This window comes from Macaca thibetana, chromosome 8 (assembly GCF_024542745.1).
Source record: "Macaca thibetana thibetana isolate TM-01 chromosome 8, ASM2454274v1, whole genome shotgun sequence".
Taxonomy (NCBI): Eukaryota; Metazoa; Chordata; class Mammalia; order Primates; family Cercopithecidae; genus Macaca; species Macaca thibetana.
In genome coordinates, this window is record NC_065585.1 from 768,166 (window position 1) to 788,152 (window position 19,987).

At 58.2% G+C, this 19,987-nt stretch overlaps 5 protein-coding genes across 7 annotated transcripts in view; 3 read left to right on the forward strand and 2 right to left on the reverse strand.

Moving 5' to 3' along the window:
• The window catches only part of ADCK5 (aarF domain containing kinase 5), a 77,705-nt gene that overhangs the window by 27,671 nt on the left and 30,047 nt on the right, over positions 1–19,987 (reverse strand). The window lies entirely within an intron of this gene.
• SCRT1 (scratch family transcriptional repressor 1) overlaps positions 1–19,987 on the forward strand; it is a 48,753-nt gene that overhangs the window by 15,345 nt on the left and 13,421 nt on the right. The gene's annotated exons all lie outside the window — the stretch shown is intronic.
• SLC52A2 (solute carrier family 52 member 2) lies at positions 3,980–6,567 on the reverse strand. 2 transcript variants are annotated; one of them, XM_050800942.1, is made up of 5 exons: positions 6,363–6,567; positions 5,728–5,967; positions 4,758–5,625; positions 4,537–4,660; positions 3,980–4,451 (listed from the first exon to the last, which is right to left on the reverse strand). In XM_050800942.1, exons 2-5 carry the CDS (start codon positions 5,855–5,857, stop codon positions 4,239–4,241), a joined length of 1,335 nt encoding a protein of 444 aa, XP_050656899.1. In that variant the 5' UTR covers positions 5,858–5,967; positions 6,363–6,567; the 3' UTR covers positions 3,980–4,238. The 2 variants fall into 2 exon arrangements, with proteins under 2 accessions (XP_050656899.1, XP_050656898.1); XM_050800941.1 differs by having other exon boundaries at positions 6,084–6,567.
• FBXL6 (F-box and leucine rich repeat protein 6) lies at positions 6,607–9,830 on the forward strand. The gene is made up of 9 exons (XM_050800920.1): positions 6,607–7,083; positions 7,328–7,486; positions 7,613–7,676; positions 7,994–8,125; positions 8,200–8,307; positions 8,400–8,513; positions 8,582–8,813; positions 9,047–9,293; positions 9,582–9,830. Exons 1-9 carry the CDS (start codon positions 6,680–6,682, stop codon positions 9,727–9,729), a joined length of 1,608 nt encoding a protein of 535 aa, XP_050656877.1. The 5' UTR covers positions 6,607–6,679; the 3' UTR covers positions 9,730–9,830.
• TMEM249 (transmembrane protein 249) lies at positions 10,097–11,990 on the forward strand. Of its 2 annotated transcripts, XM_050800996.1 has the most exons (5): positions 10,097–10,408; positions 10,483–10,633; positions 11,055–11,250; positions 11,341–11,426; positions 11,676–11,990. In XM_050800996.1, the coding sequence occupies exons 2-5, from the start codon at positions 10,483–10,485 to the stop codon at positions 11,780–11,782; spliced, it is 540 nt and encodes a 179-aa protein (XP_050656953.1). In that variant the 5' UTR covers positions 10,097–10,408; the 3' UTR covers positions 11,783–11,990. The 2 variants fall into 2 exon arrangements, with proteins under 2 accessions (XP_050656953.1, XP_050656952.1); XM_050800995.1 differs by having other exon boundaries at positions 10,097–10,633.

The following is a 19,987-nucleotide window of genomic DNA, read 5'->3' on the forward strand; positions in this document are numbered from 1 at the left end:
CCTGGATGATATCCAGCCTTCCACAGGAAGCTGATGGGGCAGAGTGTTCCCTGACTCCTCCAAGGAAAGGAGACTCCCTTTCATGGTCTGCTAAGTAACGGGTGCCTTCCCAGACACTGGCGTTACCGCTTGACCAAGGAGCCCTCAAGCGGCCCTTATGCGGCGTGATAGAAGGCTCACCTCTTGCCTTCTAGGTCACTTCTCACAGTGTCCCTTCAGCACCTGACCCTATGCCCGTCGGTTATTCCTAGGTTATGTTAGTAATGCAACAAAGAGTAATATTAAAAGCTAACAATTAATGTTTATAATAATGATTGATAATTGTCCATGCTCATCTCTATATCTAATTTGTATTATGACTGTTCTTAGTCTATTTTCTTTATTATACTGAAACAGTTTGTGCCTTCAGTCTCTTGCCTTGGCACCTGGGTAATCCTCCGCCCACAAGACACCATGCAAATACCTATGTTGCCATGAAAAGTGAGGGGGCTCCATAAGAGCTCCTGAGAATCAAGAGCAGGAGGTAAAAGGACAAACCTCTGGGGAATCTCCAAGATAATTAATTTTATTTAGAGACAGGGTCTCGCTCTGTTACCCAGGCTGAAGTGCAGTGGTACAATCAAGGCTCACTACAGCCTAGACCTCTTGGGCTCAAGTGATCCTCTTGCCTCAGCCTCCGGAGTAAGTGGGACTGTAGGCTCTCACCACCATGCCCAGTCAATTTTTAATTTTTTGGTAGATATGGGATCTCACTATGTTGCCCAGTGCTGAGATTACAGGTGTGAGCCATGGTGCCTGGCCCAAGATGGTTTTAGATATGAGAAAACATCCTGATAGAAACAAACCCTCAGTTGGGCGTGGTGGCTCAGCCTGTCATCCCAGCACTGTGGGAGGCCGAGGCAGGCGGATCACCTGAGGTCAGGAGTTCAAGGCCAGCCTGGCCAACATGGTGAAACCTCGTCTCTACTAAAAATACAAAAATTAGCTGGGCGTAGTGGCACACGCCAGTAATCCCGGCTACTCGGGAGGCTGAGGCAGGAGAATCACTTGAAACCGGGAGGCAGAGGTTGCAGTGAGCCGAGATTGCGCCATTGCACTCCAGCCTGGTGACAGAGTGAGACTCAGTCTCAAAAAAAGAAAAAAAGAAAATCAGCTAGGGTGGTGGTGTGTGCCTGCCATCCCAGTTACTCAGGAGGCTGAGGTGAGAGGATCATTTGAGTCCTTGACCTCACTTGAGCCTCAGGCCTGGGCAACAGAGTGAAACCCGATCTCTAAAAAACAAACAAAAAATCAAGGGGTGCAACTGTTCCTTCACCCCATAGTCACCTGTACCTGTCTAGGGACTAAGCTGGGCAGAGAACTATGGAACTGAAGGAGGGGAAGGCTCTTCGGTCACCTGCTCAATCACAGCCAGCAAGGCTTGTGCCCACACAAACGGGATCAGCATCAGATGGGATGGCCACGCACCTGGGGGTGGCAGCTGCACGTGGTGGCCACGGTCCGGCTGGCCCTTTGCTGCTGTTTTTTTTTTTCTTTTTTTGAGACAGAGTTTCACTCTTGTCGCCCAGGCTGGAGTGCAATGGCACGACCTCGGCTCACTGCAACCTCCGCCTCCTGGGTTCAAGCGATTTTTGTGCCTCAGCCTCCCGAGTAGCTGGGATTACAGGCACCCGCCACCACGCCCGGTATGTTTTTATATTTTTAGTAGAGACAGGGTTTTGCCATGTTTGCCAGGTTGGTCTCGAATTCCTGACCTCAGGTGGTCCACCTGCCTCGGCCTCCCAAAGTGCTGGGATTACAGGCATGAGTTACTGCACCTGGCCCCTTCTCTGCTGTTAAGGAGCCCAGGAGACTTTTCCTTGTGGTGGGACAAGGAACAGTGAGTTGCAGGCTTTGCTCCTACTCAGGGGACCACCCTTTGGGGACGGTGCGGGGTATCGGATCCAGCTCCACTCCTGCCTTCTGGTGGAGGATGGAGTCTCCTCCAAATTCCTCTCGGGCAGGGTTTCGCGCTTCGGAACCTCTGGTCACTTGCTGTGCAGCTATCCTGCCTCCCAGGGGCCCAGCTTTGGCCCTGGGCTCAGCCCTGGGAAACTGTAAGTGAGCAGTGCTCAAGGCCTCGGCCCCGAGGCACCTTCCTGCCATTATTATTCTGACCCCTGCCCCAGTTCCTACTGAGCATGGGCAGGAAGCTCACAGAGACTTCAAAAGGCAGGGGATTCCTCACTCAGGCCTGTGCACCTTGCTCCTCTGCGGCCTGGGGGAGTGCGGCTCATGTGTGGCACACAGCAGAGGCTCCATGGGTGCCTTTGATCGCTGCCCTATGGGAGGGAAGACAGGAAGAAGCTGGGAGGTGGCTCTACCAGCCTCCAGCCCCGGGTGGACAGGAGAGGGCAGGCCCCAAGCACCAGTGTTGATAGTGGTGGGGGCAGAGCGATGAGGGGAAGGGGGCGAGCATGAGACCAGGAGCCCTGCTGCCTGCCCACAGCCGTGCCACCGACACCAGCCACCTCGTCCCATCCTTGTCCTCATCCTCCCTCAGAAGCTTTCTTCTCTTACCAGGTGACTTCTGAAACTCACTCAACCTGCAGCCCCCACCCCCTAGAGCCCTCAGTACCTGCAACCCCCAAAGGGAAGCAGCCGGGTCAGCGGGACAGGGGCCCAGCCTCAGGTGGCAGCATCCTAGAAGGCTGGAGCTGGCGGTGGCCTCTGCCCTCAGAGCTGGGGTTCCTGAGTCCCCTGGGAGCTGGCCTGCCCTGATGTTTGATGGGGCCCCAGACCAGAGGCTTTCCCGGTCACGGGGGCTCCTTCCTCCTTGGATGGTCCTGCCAAGACAGGAGGGAGTAGAAGCAGGAAGGAAGACCAAGCCTTCAAAGGCCCATGTGCAGGCCAACCCAAGGACAATCAGAAAGGGCCTCCAGAGAGCCGAACCGTCGCAGGCAGAGCTTGGGCAGCAGGAACAGACCCACCTTCCCCAGTGCCTGCACGCTCCCTGCGGCTGCAGGGGCTCCTCTGCAGAAGTGGGGCCTCTTGCCTGTGAGAATGGGCCTTGCTGCCAGGCCCGTCACACTGCTCACAGTTCGGTGTCCTGCCTCCCTGGGGTGGCTGCCCACAAGGTGAAGAAAGCCAGGCTCCTACCTTGGCACGGCCTCCCCCAGCACTTTCTTCCAGATCCTTGCTGCCAGGCTCAGGGGCTCCTCTCAATTAGTTCTTTTGCGGCTCCAGCCCTTTTTGTGGGTGCCTGAGAACCACCCAGCCCAGGATAGGCCATGGTCAGTGCTGAGGTCCTGTTCCCTGCAGATGCCAACACTTACAGGCCCAGGCTGTTCAGGGCCAGGGGCGGTGTGCCATCAGCCCAGGGAGAAGGCAGCTGTAGCTAAATCTGCCTAAAGAAAGGGTTTGGGGCCTTTGAGGGTCTGATTGCAGAAGGAGCTGGCACTGAGAGGCTAGAGGCTCAGGGGAGGGGGCAATACTCAGGCCAAAGGGTCCTGACGGGCCAAAACCTTAAACTCTGTCTCTTCTGAGTCCCCCTCACTGAGTACCCCGGTGCCTGCACACCAACCCCCGGTAAAAATCCGTAGCAGGATACTCCTGGGAAGCCAGCAGGCAGGCTGTCACTCCAGGGCTAAGGGTGGGCACGGGGCTCGGCACATTGCAGCCCCATCCAACTGACCCTAATGCCCTTGAGAGGTACTCGTGGAGCAGTGGCCTTGCTGGGAAGAGGCTCCTCTACTCCTCTGACCACCGAAGCTGGTAGCTCCTGTGTGCCCAGAGAGCCCAGGGCAGTTCCAAGAAGGAATGTAGGGGAGTCTGGGCTCAGAGGGCCATGACTGTACGATCTGTGAGACCAGCCTGCGGTGGGTAAGGACCTGCCCAGGGCCTGGGGAGAGGTGGCCCCTGTTAAACAGGCCCGGCCATGGCTCTAGTTCACAGAAGCATACACACAGAAAGAGATGCTCAAAGAATTAATGCCAACTCATTAAATAAAAATGTTTTATTACACAAACCACACGTAGGTCCTAGGCTCAGGGGCTTACCCTACAGCCCCCACCGGTCCCTGGCTCCAAGCCTGCCCCCTGCCCTTTCCCCCCGCCCCAGAGAGCCAGGGTCTCCTATGGAGTGTGTGGTGTCCACGAGTGTACCGGTGTGCGGGCCTCTTGGGCTGCAGGCACTCAGGCATGGTGGCAGCGTTGAGGGAAAGACAGGCGTCGGGGAGCGGGGTCCCCACCTGCCCAGGCTCAGGAGTCACAGGGGTCTGCACAGTCCTTTCTGCTGTGGAACACGTGATAGATGCTGGTGGGGGGGAACATAGCAACAGCGCCGAGCAGAGAGCCCACCTGAATGGCCACACCGGCTGCCAGCAATGCCGGCCGGCCCCCGCCATGCAGCAGGGAGCTAGCTGCCACCTTCACGTAGGAGAAAACACCAAGACACAGCACCCACGACAGGACCTGAGGGGACACAGCAGCAGCTGAGCGTGAGATGTGCCTGCTCCACGAAAACGCCCCCACCCCACTTCACGTCCCCTGTGCTCACCACGAGGACCACCCCTGCCGAGGTGCCCACCAGGGGCGGGCAGGGGCTCAGGACTGCCAGCGCCATCAGGTAGCCCCCAAAGAGCACGCCCAGCAGAGAGAGGCCGCCCAGCCCTGCCAAGGATCTGTAGAGAGTGAGCAGAGTGTCAGGGCTGACTGTGCCAGGACCTGGCTCCCAGCCCTGAGTTCCACCCGCACAGGGGCTGAAGGGCCCTTGTGTACCTGCACAGCACACCCATGGCCAGGAAGCAGGCCAGGGGATTGGCAGCACTGCCCAGCACCACAGCCAGGTGGTAGGCCAGACGCCCGTAGGGTAAGCAGGAAAAGCTTTGCACAGCAGGTAGCACGCCGTTGGTCAGTGCGTTGGTGGCAGCCAACAGCCCCAGCAGGCAGGCACTGTGGGCTGAGAGAAGCTGATAGGCCTTAGGGTCTGGACCAGGGGTGGTGCCTGCTGCCTGGCTTGGTGGCTCTTGCAATGGTGAGGCCTCTTCCACCTCTTCCTCTGCTCCTGGGGCTCCCACCTGGAGGCCTGATCCTAAGCCCCCTGTGGGTACAGATGGTGGTGGCAACAGCAGCAGGAGACCCTGAAAGGCAGCAGCTGAAGCGACCAGAAGGGCAGTCAGTGCCCAGAAGAAGGTGCCGGCGGGAAAACGCTCAAGGAAGTCGAGTGGGGGGCCGGGGGTGCCGTTGATGGGGGCTGGTGGGCACTCACGGCGGCCCACACCCTGCACTAGGGCCAGCACGCAGGGCAGCAGGGCACTCAGGCCTTGACCCAGGAAGAATGACCGTAAGAAGCGAGGTGGCAGGTGGCTCAGGAAGGGCAGGAAAGTGACATTAGAGGCACAGCATGCTAGCGCCAGCACAAAGGCCAGTGCTAAGAAGGCCACGGAATGCGACTGTCCTGCCACTAGGACCACGCGGTGCCACAGAAAGGCCAGGAGAGCTGTGCCCACCATGCTCAGCACCTGCACCACCCGGATGGGGACCCGCTCGCCCTTTCCTGGGGCCAGCCGCCTCCAAAGGGTCACCACCAGCAGACCCAGGTTCCCCAGCGCCACAAGCACAGAGACGTAGGAGGGGAGACTCCAACCTGCAGGGAAGGGAGGAGACCATGTCAGGGGCATGATACCCAAGGGAAGAAGAACTGACAGGGCCCACCTTCCTGGGCACACCTGCACCTCCTCCCACTCACCCTCCGGAAGCTCTTTGACCACCACAGGTAGTTCCACCCAGATCCCATTGACCGCAGCCCAGGAGCCCATGCCGAAGAGAGCCACCAGCAGGTGGGTCAGCACCGGACGGCCGGGTGTGGGTGCTGCCATTCAGTCCAAGGCTGCGCCCTTCCAGGTCAAGGCAAAGGTCACAGCCAGTTCTTTTCCCACCTAGGTCCAGAGACGCTTTGGCTCTTCTAGGAACTGAAGACCTCTTCTAGCTTGAAAGAAACAGACAAATAGGCAGGATACAGAACCGGAATCAACAGGGTGAGACCAAGGGAACAGGGGGAGCCCCGGGCAGGAGTGGGGATGGGGAGGATTGGCTAAAACGTACCCAGCAGCACCGCCCGCCAGCCAGCGGGCAGGAAGCCGGCCCGAGTCGCTGCAGCCCCAGGGGAGGAGGCCGAAGGAGCGAGTGGAGCCCTCCTCTCCAGGGAGAGGCGGGGTTGGAGTCACTGCAACCACCACCCCAAGCCGGACACTGGGACAGGGCGCCTACCAGCAGGAGCCAAGCACGCCCCAGGGCTTCGCGGTGCCCGGGACCGCAGGAGCCAAGTCAGATCCCAGGGGAGTGGCTGGGGCGGCTCTGCTCGTAGTGGCGCCGCCCTCTCACTAGCTTCAGATGGGCGACCCTACGCCTCCCGGTCCCGCGCCCAGTGCGCTCCCGCTCTAGTGCCGGCTTCCCGCCACGCCAGGACGCCGCCGTCCGGCCCAGGGACGCCGCCTCAGTCCAGACAGCCCAGGACCCCACAGCAGCCACCACCGGACTCACCCGCCGCGACTCCGGGCCCGCCCCCGGCATGGCCCACGGCCGGAAGTCCCGCCCCGGAAGCGGGTCAGCGGGCGGGCGCAGAGAAGAGTCGGGGGGTGTCAGTCTGTAAGCCCCGCCCGTTCCGCTCCCTGGAGCTGCCCCAAGTGCCGTCGGTGGTCATGGCTTCCCCGGCCTCCCGGCAGGTCCGGCGCAGAGCTCGGGCAGCGCCGCGGGCCCGCTCGGCCGAGGACTGGTGGTGGGACCGGCTGGCGCCGAGCGGCTCGGGGTACCACCTGCTTCCGTCCGACAGCATGCTGCTGGTGCTGTCCGAACCCGGACCCGCCCGGACCCGCGCACAGCGACGCGCTGCCCGCCGCACTCCCCGCGCTGCCCGCCGCACTCCCCGGCAGCCGCCCCCGGGCCGCGCCGCGGCCAAGCCCAAGGCCACGCTCAGGCCCGACCCGGCGCCCTCGCCCGAGGAAGGGCCCGACGCGGGCTGGGGAGACCGCATTCCCTTGGAAATCCTGGTGCAGATTTTCGGGTTGTTGGTGGCGGCGGACGGGCCCATGCCCTTCCTCGGCAGGTAACGCTGCTGCCGGGCCCGTCGCCGAGCGCAGCGACTTGGGCCAGACGTGGTCCGAGCAGTGGCCCGGGCGGGGGCGGAGGGCGAAAGCATCGGAGCGCGCACCCCTCCGCCCGAGAGCGCAGCCCCTTAGGCGCCCGGTTGGAGTCCCAGGAGCCCGGCTTTGAGCCGAGATGTCCACTGCGCTGCGAGAGGGGGTATCACCTACGAAGGGGCCGGCAGCCTCAGCACGCTGTCCTCCCAGGGCTGCGCGCGTGTGCCGCCGCTGGCAGGAGGCCGCTTCCCAACCCGCGCTCTGGCACACCGTGACCCTGTCGTCCCCGCTGGCCGGCCGGCCTGCCAAGGGCGGGGTCAAGGCGGAGAAGAAGCTTCTTGCTTCCCTGGAGTGGCTTATGCCTAATCGGTGAGGGGTTCCCTCTTTTCCTTGTCCCCTGGCTCCAGGCTCCTTCTGTCTCCCTGCACCAAGGTGTTGGGTGGGAAGGACTCGTGTGGGAACATTAGTGCAGCTCTGCCTCTGCTGTCGGCCCAGGTTTTCACAGCTCCAGAGGCTGACCCTCATCCACTGGAAGTCTCAGGTACACCCCGTGCTGAAGGTGAGAGCTCCAGGCTGCCCTGCACACCAGCTGTGACCCTCTGGGATTGTTGAGTACTCTAGGAAGTGGGTCAGGCACCTTGAGGGCCCAACGCTGCTCCATCGGGAGGCCTGCCTGCCTGCCTGGTTCTCCTTTCCTGCTGTTTCCTCCAGCAGGGAGGTGTCAGAGGCAGGGACACCCAAGTAGGCCTGACATGGGCAGAAAGGAGGTCGCAGCTAAGGCGGTAGCGTGGGGTTGGCACCAGCCACCTGTTTGTTTCCCTTGTGGATCTTAGCCTGCCCTCTCCCAACCCCAGCTGCCCCTCTGTCTCCCCGCAGCTGGTAGGCGAGTCCTGTCCTCGGCTCACTTTCCTAAAGCTCTCCGGCTGCCACGGTGTGACTGCTGATGCTCTGGTCATGCTAGCCAAAGCCTGCTGCCAGCTCCATAGCCTGGACCTACAGCACTCCATGGTGAGCCCTGTGTCCCAAGGGGCCCTGAAAAAGCCCAGGCTGGGGTGACGGGTGCTCTTGTATTGGGACCCTAGGTGGAGTCCACAGCTGTGGTAAGCTTCTTGGAGGAGGCAGGGTCCCGAATGCGCAAGTTGTGGCTGACTTACAGCTCCCAGACGACAGCCATCCTGGGTGCACTGCTGGTAGGTTGGCATTGGTGGGAGCAGAGGCAGATGCTGAGCCGGGGACTGCCAGGCCACTGACCCTGTGACCCCCTTCCCCCGCACCTCTGCAGGGCAGCTGCTGCCCCCAGCTCCAGGTTCTGGAGGTGAGCAGCGGCATCAACCGTAACAGCATTCCCCTTCAGCTGCCTGTTGAGGCTCTGCAGAAAGGCTGCCCCCAGCTCCAGGTACCTGGCGCCCTGCCTCTCCCACCTTTTATATGCTCCCCTATCTACAGCCTGGGCCTTGCCCCCAGGTGCTGCGGCTGCTGAACCTGATGTGGCTGCCCAAGCCTCTGGGACGAGGGGTGGCTCCCGGACCAGGCTTCCCTAGCCTGGAGGAACTCTGCCTGGCGAGCTCAGCCTGCAACTTTGTAAGCAACGAGGTCCTGGGCCGCCTACTCCACGGCTCTCCCAACTTGCGCTTACTAGATCTTCGTGGCTGTGCGCGCATCACGCCGGCTGGCCTTCAGGATCTGCCGTGTCGGGGTCAGTGGTTCTGGGTTGTGGCCAGGCACATGAGGTGTGGGGGCCCTTGTGCCATGCTGGAGTCAGTGGTCCTGGGTGGTGGGCAGGCAGGTGAGGTGTGGGTGGTGGCTGAATGGGTGAGGTGTGGGGACCCTTGTGCTGTGCCAGGGTCAGCGGTCCTGGGTGGTGGCCGGGCGGGTGAGTTGTGGGAGTCCTTGTCGCCCTGCAGCTTATGCTCACTCCTCTCACCGCAGAGCTGGAGCAGCTTCATCTGGGCCTGTATGGCACGTCAGACCGGCTGACTCTAGCCAAGGAGGGCAGCCCCCTGTTGACTCAGAAGTGGTGCCATACACTGCGAGAACTGGACTTGAGTGGCCAGGGTTTCAGTGAGAAGGACCTGGAGCAGGCCCTGGCTGCCTTCTTAAGCACCCCTGGGGGCTCACACCCAGCCCTGTGCTCTCTTAACCTCAGGGGCACCCGGGTCACACCCAGCACGGTCAGGTCAGCATCCCTAACCCCAGTCCCTGGAGCCAGGGTGGCTGTCACCGCATCTGCCTGGGGCCTGGAAGTGGTGTCCTGCCTGGCCTGAGAGCTCCAGGGGTCAGAGGGCATGCATATTGTCCAAGCCCCTGCGTGGGGTGGGCTTAGGGACACCAGGGGAACTGAGCTTGGTCTTGGTGGCTATGGGTGGCAGAGCCAGGTGTGGAACACCAGCAGGCACAGCTCCCTAACCTGGCCCAGCCCTTCTGGGGCAACAGCTCAACTTCCTGTGGCCTGCTTTCCCCACAGCTCTGTGATCAGCAGCTGCCCAGGCCTGCTCTACCTCAACCTGGAGTCCTGCCGCTGCCTTCCCCGGGGTCTGAAGCGGGCCTACCGGGGCCTGGAGGAAGTCCAGTGGTGTCTGGAGCAGCTGCTCACCAGCCCCTTGCCCAGCTAGGCAGCCACAGACCTGGGACACCTCAGCCCGCCTGCCCACCCCCTACCTTTGCCCAATTTCAGATATTTGAGCATTTTTTTTTAAATAAAACGTTTTTGGGAGCTCTGTGTGTGGTCCTCAGGGTAGGGTTGGGCAACGGGTTATACCTGATGGAGCCACTGGGGCTACAGCCAACCCAGAGCCTGTGTGTTGTGGGGTCAGGATGGCCCCATGGGCTCTTAAGCCTGCAGGTGGCCATGCCTTTGCCTGCCCACTGCTGGCACCAGTGTGTGTGTTCCACCCTCAGGAACACTGGTGAGCTTGTCTGTGGTTGCATGTAGGGGGAGAGGTGGGGCCCCGCCCAGCTGTGGGGCTCATTGAGGGGTCCCCGCCTGCAAATTTCTCTCCAGCTCAGTCCTAGGGTGTCCATCCATCCACCTTTCAGATGAGGACTGTGAACAGGCCATACAGGGGGCCTCCAGGGGATGGACTGGCCAAGAAGTTAATGCCCACCGCAGGACCTCACCCCGGACTCCCTAGGAGGTGGTTAACAGAGCGGCCCCTTCTAGAACCCGCCCAGAACTTCTAGAACCCGTGCGCGGTCCACCCTGGGCCGCTCCCTGGCCTCGCTGCCCTGCCAGTCGCCTATGAGCTCCTGCTCCTTCCTGGGCCTGCAGCCCTGAAGAATTTGTTCACCCAGGTAGGAGCGTCGCTGTGGGCAGCAGGCGGTGGCAGCGGGCGAGCGGCCGGGCTGACCACCTCTGCCTGACGCAGATGCCTAAGGCCAGGCCCGGCAGCCTGCCCACGACCTCCATCGGCTGGCGCTTCCAGCTCTGGTCCCTAGGACTCTCCTCTCCGGAGCGCCACCTGGCCAGGCGCCTCAAAAACAATAGCTTCTACCCATTCATGCAGCAGCAGCCAAACGGTGCGCGCGAGGCTGGGCGGGGCGGGGTGGGGCGGGTCCGGGGATGGGCCTGAATAGGGCGGAGCCAGGTGGGCAGAGCCAGGGCCCTGGGCGGGGCCAGTCGGTGCTCCTGGGGGCGGAGACACTGCCTCCCCTAGCCCTGCGCGGACCCAGCCAGTCAGGGCCAAGCCCTGGCACCGCCACCCCTGGCTGCGGGCAGGGCCGGGGCGTCCTCATGCGCCGCGCCGCCCCCAGTCTTCGTGCTCGAGTACTACCTGGACACGCTGTGGAAGGGGATGCTGCTCTTTGTCGTCTGCGTGGTCCTGGTCAGCTTGGGCTCCCTGAGAGAGGTGTGAGCCCCTGGGCCCGACCCCCATCGCCCTCCTCCCCCAAGGGCCGGCCTCGTGCCGCTCAGCTCAGACGCTCCCTGCGGCGTCCGCAGGTACAGAAACAGGAGACCTGGGTCTTCCTCGCGTACGGCGTGGGCGTGGGCCTGTGGCTCGTGATCTCGTCGCTCCCGCGACGCCGCCTGGTGCTGAACCACACGCGCGGCGTGTACCACTTCTCCATCCAGGGCCGCACCGTGTGCCAGGGCCCCTTGCACCTGGTCTACGTGCGCCTGGCCCTCAACTCCGACGGTGACTGGCCGGGAGGGTGGGCCAGGGACGGGGAAGCCGCTTGGGAGGTCAGAGGGGCGGTCAGGCCGGCTGAGTCCACTCTCCCCGCAGCCTACGGAAGGTGCTTCTTCCAGCTGGTCCTCGGCGGCCACAGGTTGGAGCCGCTGGTGCTGGTGCAGCTGTCGGAGCGCTACGAGGTGGGTTCCGCCCAGACACGCGCCCTCTCTCGGAACAGGAAGACAAGATCACTGTTTAAGGTCTTTGGGTGGGGCCGTTTCCTCACGCAGAGGGTAAATACAATGCAGCCCTCATTGCTGGGGGCCGGAGAGGGCGCCAGGGCTTCGGGCAGGACTGGGGATGCGGCCTGGTAGGGGAAGGAGACGCCTGGACGGCGACTCGGGGTCTGTCCTGTCCCGGCCCCAGTTGAGCGCCACCTGCTCCCACAGCAAATGGAATACTTGGGCCGTTACATCGCCCAGAAACTCAACATCAACTACTTCGACTACCTGGCCACCTCCTACCGGCACGTGGTTCGCCACTGGCCACCCCCTAGCGCCGCACCGTGATGCGTAAGAACCCCGTGGGTCACAAGCCCAGCTCCTCTCAGTCCAGCCTGGAGGTGTGACACCTGGAGGTGTGATTCTGAGGGCCTCCTCCACCCCAGGACTGCGTTCTCGGTAACCTCCCAGCCCCACTCTGGGGCAGATCAAATTGTGAGACCCACTCACTGTCCTTCCTTTCAATAAAGCTGCCTCAGCTTCCACACGGGTCATTTTCGGGGGCAGGGGAGGCACTCCGATGCCTAGGTCTTCCACTATTGCACACTCCTAGGACCTCAGAGAGCCAGTGCCTTCCAGCTGGCTGAAGCAAACCCCACAGCTTGGGTTTGAAGGCAGGAACAGCTGGGAGCAAGGGATGGTATATAGTCAGGTCTCTGAGGTTGGGCCCATCACTAGAGAGGCTGGGAACTCTGGCCTCTCAGCCAGCAGCACTTAATTTGTCCTACCTGACCTCAGAAGTGCTGACCAATGTGTGGAATCCAGAAATCAGAATCTGGCCCATTCTGGATCTGGTGTCTGCTGCTATTCCAACCAGCAATGGGGTGGGGTGCAGCCAGAGAACAAGCCGTGCGCCTGAGGTGCATGCTTGCCCCAATAGCCACAAAGCTGCTGCCGCTTGCTCCAAGGGGGTGGGCGTGAGAGTCCCAGGCCAGGGTGCAGGGCCTCCTAGGAGGGAGGATGTGCAGTGCCCGGACGCCTGCTCCCCATGCCCGCGGGAACCCCCGGCCCACAACCCTGACACCCACTCCCTGTGCCCGCTGGAACCCCAGGCCCACGTCCCTGACACCTGCTCGCCATGCCTGCTGGAACCCCAGGCCCACGCTCCCCTCTCTAGTGGATCCCCCAGCTCTCACTGCAGCACCTGAGGCCTCCTGAGTGCTGGGGGCTGTTGTGGAAGCAGAGAAGGCTGTGGGCCATGGGGTCCCAGGGAAAGCAGCACCTGGCTCTCTGGATCTTCAGGCATTATCAGCTGAACGTTCCTGCAACCAGAAGCAGCTACGTAATTTGCAGGGCTCCATGCCAAATGAAAGTGTGGAGCCCATTGTTAGAAAGTTGTTAAGTGGGGTGCAGTGGTGCATGCCTGTAGTCCCAGCTGCTCAGGAGGCTGAAGCAGTAGAATTGCTTGAACCTGGGAGGCGGAGGTTGTGGTGCGTTGAGATCGCGCCATTGCACTCCAGCCTGGGAAACACAGCGAGACTCCATCCCAAAATTACAGCAACAACAAAAACCCAAGTATGGGGCCTTTCTGAGCCTGGGGCCCTGTGTGACTGCCCAGGTTGCAGGCTCATGAAGCCAGTTCTGCCTGGAACCATGACCTAAGAGTCTCTGCTTGACCTCCAATCCCAAAGCTGCTCAAACTCAGGGCACACAGGCACCCTGAGCCATCGCTGGGGCAGGATATGGGGGCCACTGAAGTGGCTTCAGGTAGTCCCTGGGAGCAATTGTTATTAACAGCACAAGTGCAGGGACCCCCACTCCCCAGAAGATGGGGCTCAAGGTGTCCTAGAGTGGCAGTAACAAACAGGTTTGAGTTGAGGGCTCCATTTCACTCAGGCAAAGTCCTTCTTCCCTGGAGCTGGTGGTCTAAGGGGGCCCCGAATGGAGAGTGTTTGGAGGGGCAGCGTCCCTCCGGCTGGAGAGCTTTGGGGGAAGGGCATCCCTGGCAGAGAGCACGCACAGCACAAGGGCGTGATACAGGACTGAGCTGGGTGTGCTGGAGAAGCTGCAAGGGGATTGGGCTGGTCAGAGTAGAGAGGATGAGGGAGAAGGAGGCCTGAGAAGAGGTGGGAAGGGCGGGCAGTGTCCTTGGAGGCCATAGCTCAGAGCTTTAGTCCTGTGTGCCGTGGGAATCTGCTGGAGAGCTGTAAGCAGAGATGCACTAAGACCCAGGGAGGGAGTTGTGGGGAAAGGCCAGGAGGCTACAGGAATTGTGCAGGGAGGAAAGGGAGCGGGAGGGGCAGAGGAGAACAGAGAGGAGCAAGGATCACAGGCAGTTCTGAGCTCCGGGCTCCCATTGATGGGATTTGCTGCTGGGCGGGAAGTGGGTTGGGAAGAAAAGGGACTCAGGGGAGTCCAGGGTGTCTGGCCTGGGCACTGGGGCTGGAGGCCATGGGGAGAGGGGTTGGCAGCCAGGAGTTCCGAGTTAGACAAGGCCCGAGGAGCTTATGGGACCTTGTGGGGGAGATTTTGAAAAGGCAGAAAAGCCCTGGGGAGAAAGGAAAGGGGGAAGCATAGACCTGAAACCATCATGCCCTGGGAGGTCCCTAAAGCTAAAGCACTGCATGAGATGTCCCTGGCAATGCAGAAGATGGGGGAGAACAGGAGGAGGGCCAAAGATGGAGCCCCGGCATCAGACACACAGGGGCAGACAAGAGGCCACAGGGGAAGAGGACCCAAACAGAGGGAGAAGGAATCCATGTTAAGTAAGATGGGGACTCATAAGAGGCATGAACACCTCTGCAGGAACAGCCTCAAGGAAGGGGCCTCAGCAGCGCAGAACTGGGGAGGGGAGGAGGGGGAAAGAGATGGTGGAAAGAAGAGGACAGTAAAGATCACGCAGGAAGTTTTACTGCCATGGGCAGAGAAACCAGGGGGCAGCTTGCAGGAGGAAGGTCTTGCTTGTTGGTGTGCAGGTGCACATGGCCCAACGGATATTTTATTTATTTATTTATTTATTTATTTATTGAGACCGAGTCTTGCTCTGTCACCCAGGCTGGAGTACAGTGGTGTGCTCTCGGCTCACTGCAACCTCTGCTTCCCGGCCTCAAGCAATTCTCCTGTCTCAGCCTCCTGAGTAGCTGGGATTACAGGTATGTGCCATCACACCTGGCTCATGTTTGTATTTTTAGTAGAAATGAGGTTTCACCATGTTGGCCAGGCTGGTCTTGAACTCCTGACCTCAGGTGATCCACCCGCCTCAGCCTCCCAAAGTGCTGGAATTACTCTGTCTCAAAACAAACAAACAAACCCATAGAACTAGGGAGCTCTATGATTGTGGAGTTGCCCTGCTAGTCCTGCATGGCTTCTACTGGACTCTATTTATGTGAAAGAGACAAATTTCCAGTTTAAGCTACTGTAATTTACATTTGTTGTTGTTGAGATGGAGTTTCGCTCTTTCGCCCAGGCTGGAGTGCAGTGGTGTGATCTCAGCTCACTGCAACCTCTGCCTTCCTGTTCCAAGTGATTCTCCTGCCTCAGTGTCCCGAGTAGCTGGGATTACAGGTGCCTGCCACCATGCCTGGCTAATTTTTATATTTTCAGTAGAGACAGAGTTTTCACCATGCTGGCCAGGCTGGTCTCAAACTCCTGACCTCGTGATCCGCCTGCCTCAGCCTCCTAAAGTGTTAGGATTACAGGCGTGAGCCACCGCACCCAGCCTATTTGGAGTTTTCTAACAGTTGCTGGCAAGTGTGAGTCAAACTAATAAGATTATTAGGCCGAACGTTGTGGCTTGCGCCTGTGATGCTAGCACTTTGAGAGGCCAAGGCAGGTGGACTGCTTGAACCCAGGAGTTCGAGACCAGCCTGGGTAACATGGTGAACTTTGTCTCTACAGAAAATACAAAAAATGAGCCAGATGTGGTTCCACATACCTATAGTCTCAACTACTTGGGAGGCTGGGCTGAGGCAAGAGAATCGCTTGAGCCCAGGAGTTTGAGACCAGGCTAGACAACAGAGTGAGACTCCATCTCTTTTTTTTTTTTTTTTTTTTGAGACGGAGTCTCGCTCTGTCGCCCAGGCTGGAGTGCAGTGGCACGATCTCTGCTCACTGCAATCTCCACTGCCTACCGGGTTCACGCCATTCTCCTGCCTCAGTCTCCCAAGTAGCTGGGACTACAGGCGCCCGCCACAACGCCTGGCTAATTTTTTTTTTTGTATTTTTAGTAGAGACAGGATTTCACCGTGTTAGCCAGTATGGTCTCGATGTCATGACCTTGTGATCTGCCTGCCTCGGCCTCCCAAAGTGCTGAGATTACAGGCGTGAGCCACTGCGCCCGGCTGAGACCCCATCTCTCAAAAAAAAACTGGTTGGGCGGGCCCACCCAGCTGGACATGGTGGCAGGCGCCTGTAATCATAGCTACTCAGGAGGCTGAGGCAGGAGAATCGCTTGAACCGGAAAGGTGGAGGTTGCAGTGAGCCGAGACTACACCTTTGCACTCCAGCCTGGGAGACACTGGGGGACAGAGCAAGACTCTATCTCAGAAAAGAAAAGAAAAGAAAAGAAAAGAAAAGAAAAATAGTAACTTGACAGCAGAAGAATCTGGCAGACACCACATTAACCAGGTGACTGAGGTCAGCCTCACCAGTGATGTCACGTCAGCCCTGAGACAATGCAATGAGAAGCCCACATCACCTCTGTGGTTTCCTCCCTACACCCCAAACCCTCATCACGAGAGTGCATCGGACAAACCCCGACTGAGGGACACTTTACCAAAGACTCATTCAATCTATAAAATTGAGCAGTGCTCCTCAAAACTCTCAAGGTCATGAAAAACAGGGAAAGACTGAGAAATTGTGACAGACCACAGGAGACTAAGGAGACATGATGGTTAAAGGCAAAGTCGTATCTTGAATAGATTTCTGTAACAGAGAGAGGACCTAGGTAGAAAAACTAGTGAAATCCAAATAAAGCCTGGAGTTAGCAGTAACATATCAAGGTTGGTTTCTTTCTTTCTTTCTTTTTTTTTTGAGATGGAGTCTCACTCTGTCACTGAGACTGGAGTGCAGTGGCGCTGTGTCAGCTCACTGCAACCTCCGTCTCCTGAGTGCAAGCAATTCTCCTGCCTCAGCCTCCCGAGTAGCTGGGATTTCAGGCGCCCAACACCACGCTAGTTTTTTATATTTTTAGTAGAGATGGGGTTTCACCATGTTGGCCAGGCTGGTCTCAAACTCCTACCTCAGGTGATCCACCCCCTCGGCCTCCCAAAATGCTGGGATTACAGGCATGAGCGGCCTAATGTTGGTGTCTTAATTGTGACAAAGGAACCATAGGTATGGAAGACAGGCCAGGCTCAGTGACTCACAACGGTAATCCCAGCACTTCGAGAGGCCAAGGCAAGAGGCTCCCTTGAGCCTAGGAGTTCAAGCCCAGCCTGGGCAACATAGTGATACCTCGCCTATACAAAAAAAACAACAAAAATTTTTTTTTGAGATGGAGTCTAGTTCTGTCGCCCAGGCTGGAGTGCACTGGGTGCGATCTCAGCTCACTGCAATCTCCACCTCTTGGGTTCAAGTGATTCTCCTGCCTCAGCCTCCCCAGTAGCTGGGATTACAGGTATGTATTACCAGGCTAGGCTAATTTTTTTATTTTTATTTTTATTTTTTTAGTAGTGACAGAGTTTCAAGATCAGCCCAGGCTGGTCTTGAACTCCTGACCTCAAGTGATCTGCCTGCCTTGGCCTCCCAAAGTGCTGGGATTACAGGCATGAGCCACCACGCCCAGCCAATTTTTAAAAAATTAGCTGGGTACAGTGAGATACACCTGTGGCTGAGGTGCAGGGCCACTTGAGCCCAGGAGGTCGAGGCTGCAGTGAGCTGTGACTGTACCACTGCACTCCAGCCTGGAGAACAGAATGAGACCCTGTGTGTTTTTTTTGTGTGTGTGTTTGTTTGTTTGTTTTTGAGATGGAGTTTCTCTCTTGTTGCCCAGGCTGGAGTGCAATGGTGTGATCTTGGCTCACTGCAACCTCCACCTCCTGAGTTCATGTAATTCTCCTGCCTCAGCCTACTGAGTAGCTGGGATTGCAGTACAGGCATGAGCCACCATGCCTGGCTAATTTTATTTTATTTTATTTTGTTATTTATTTATTTATTTATTTATTTTTTGAGACGGAGTCTCGCTCTGTCGCCCAGGCTGGAGTGCAGTGGCACAATCTCGGCTCACTGCAAGCTCCGCTCCGCCTCCCGGGTTTACGCCATTCTCCTGCCTCAGCCTCCTGAGTAGCTGGGACTACAGGCGCACGCCACCACGCCTGGCTAATTTTTTGTAATTTTAGTAGAGACAGGGTTTCACCATGTTAGCCAGGATGGTCTCGAACTCCTGACTCGTGATCCACCCACCTCGTCCTCCCAAAGTGCTGGGATTACAGACGTGAGCCACCGCGCCCGGCCTTTTTTTTTTTTTTTGAGACGGAGTCTCACTCTGTCCCCCAGGCTGGAGTGCAGTGGCCAGGTCTCGGGTCACTGCAAGCTCTGCCTCCCAGGTTTACGCCATTCTCCTGCCTCAGCCTCCTGAGTAGCTGGACTACAGGCGCCCGCCACCGTGCCCGGCTAATTTTTTTTTTTATTTTTAGTAGAGATGGGGTTTCACCGTGGTCTCGATCTCCTGACCTTGTGATCCGCCCGCCTCGGCCTCCCAAAGTGCTGGGATTACAGGCGTGAGCCATCGCGCCCGGTGTATAATTTTTTTTTTTTTTTTTTTGAGACGGAGTCTTGCTCTGTCCCCCAGGCTGGAGTGCAGTGGCGCGATCTCGGCTCACTGCAAGCTCCGCTCCCGGGTTTACGCCATTCTCCTGCCTCAGCCTCCCGAGTAGCTGGGACTACAGGCGCCCGCCACCTCGCCCGGCTAGTTTTTTGTGTTTTTAGTAGAGAGAGGGTTTCACCGTGTTAGTCAGGATGGTCTCGATCTCCTGACCTTGTGATCCGCCCGCCTCGGCCTCCCAAAGTGCTGGGATTACAGGCTTGAGCCACCGTGCCCGGCCTAATTTTATATTTTTAGTAGAAACAAGGTTTCACTATGTTGACCAGGCTGGTCTCGAACTCCTGACCTCAGGTGATCTGCCCACCTCGGCCTCCCAAAGTACCGGGATTATAGGCGTGAGCCACCTCGCCCGGTCAACCCTGTCTTTAAAAGAAAAAAAAAAAAAAAAAAAAAAAAAAAAAAAAAAGGGCCACCCTACTCCACCATCACTTGAACTAATTAAATCTGCGTGCAATGGGCCTATTTCCCAATATTGTCATATTCTGAGACACTGTGGATTGGGGCTTCAACACATACTTACTTGGTGGCGGGGCATTTCATCCCATACCGGGCACTTTCACATTTTGCCTGCATCTCATGGCCCAGAGCCCAGCGTCAGGTGCAGCTGCGTCTCCAGGTTGCTGTGGCAATGCCTCTTTGGGCATCCTGCTGACACGGCTCATTTTCCTCCATCCTCCTCGTGGGCTCCTTCACTCCCTGTCTCTCTTGACAGTCTCCTCAGGCCTCTGCTTGCCATGCCACCCAGTCCTGGAGCCAATGCCACTGATTTTAGGTATTTGGTCCAGCAGCTGCCAACTTCTGTTTTAGTCGCCTATTTGCTGTGTAAAATGTAGATGCTAGTAGCAACTTTGTTTTTTTCTTTTTGAGATGGAGTCTTGCTTTGTCACCCAGGGTGGAGCACAGTGGTGCGATCTCGGCTCACTGCAACCTCCGCCTTTCTGGTTCAAGTGATTCTCCTGCCTCAGCCTCCCAAGTAGCTGTGATTACAGGCATGTGCCACCATGCCCCACTAATTTTTGTTTTGTTTTGTTTTTGAGACAGAGTTTTGCTCTTGTTGCCCAGGCTAGAATGCAATGGCACAATCTCCGTTCACTGCAACCCCAGGCTCAAGTGATTCTCCTGCCTCAGCCTCCTGAGTAGCTGGGACTACAGGTGCCTGCCACCATGCCCAGCTAATTTTTTTGTATTTTGAGTAGAGATGGGGTTTTACTATGTTGGCCAGGCTGGTCTCGAACTCCTGACCTCAGGTGATCCACCTTCCTCAGCCTCCCAAAGTTCTGGGATTACAGGTGTGAGCCACTGTGCCCGGCTAATTTTTTTTTTTTTTTTTTTTTTTTTTTTTTTAGATGGAGTTTTGCTCTTGTTGCCCAGGCTGGAGTGCAGTGGCCATCTCGTCTTGCTGCAACCTCCGACCCCCAGGTTCAAGTGATTTTTCTGCCTCTGCCTCCCGAGTAGCTGGGATTATAGGCATGCACCACCACGCCCGGCTAATTTTGCATTTTTAGTAGAGTGGGGTTTCTCCATGTTGGTCAGGCTGGTCTCAAACTCCTAACCTCAGGTGATCTGCCTGCCTCAGCCTCCCAAAGTGCTGGGATTACAGGTGTGAGCCACTTGCACCCGGCCTAATTTTTGTATGTTTTAGTAGAGACAGGGTTTCACCATATTGGCCAGGCTGCTCTTGAATGTCTCACCTTAGGTGACCTGCCTGCCTTGGCCT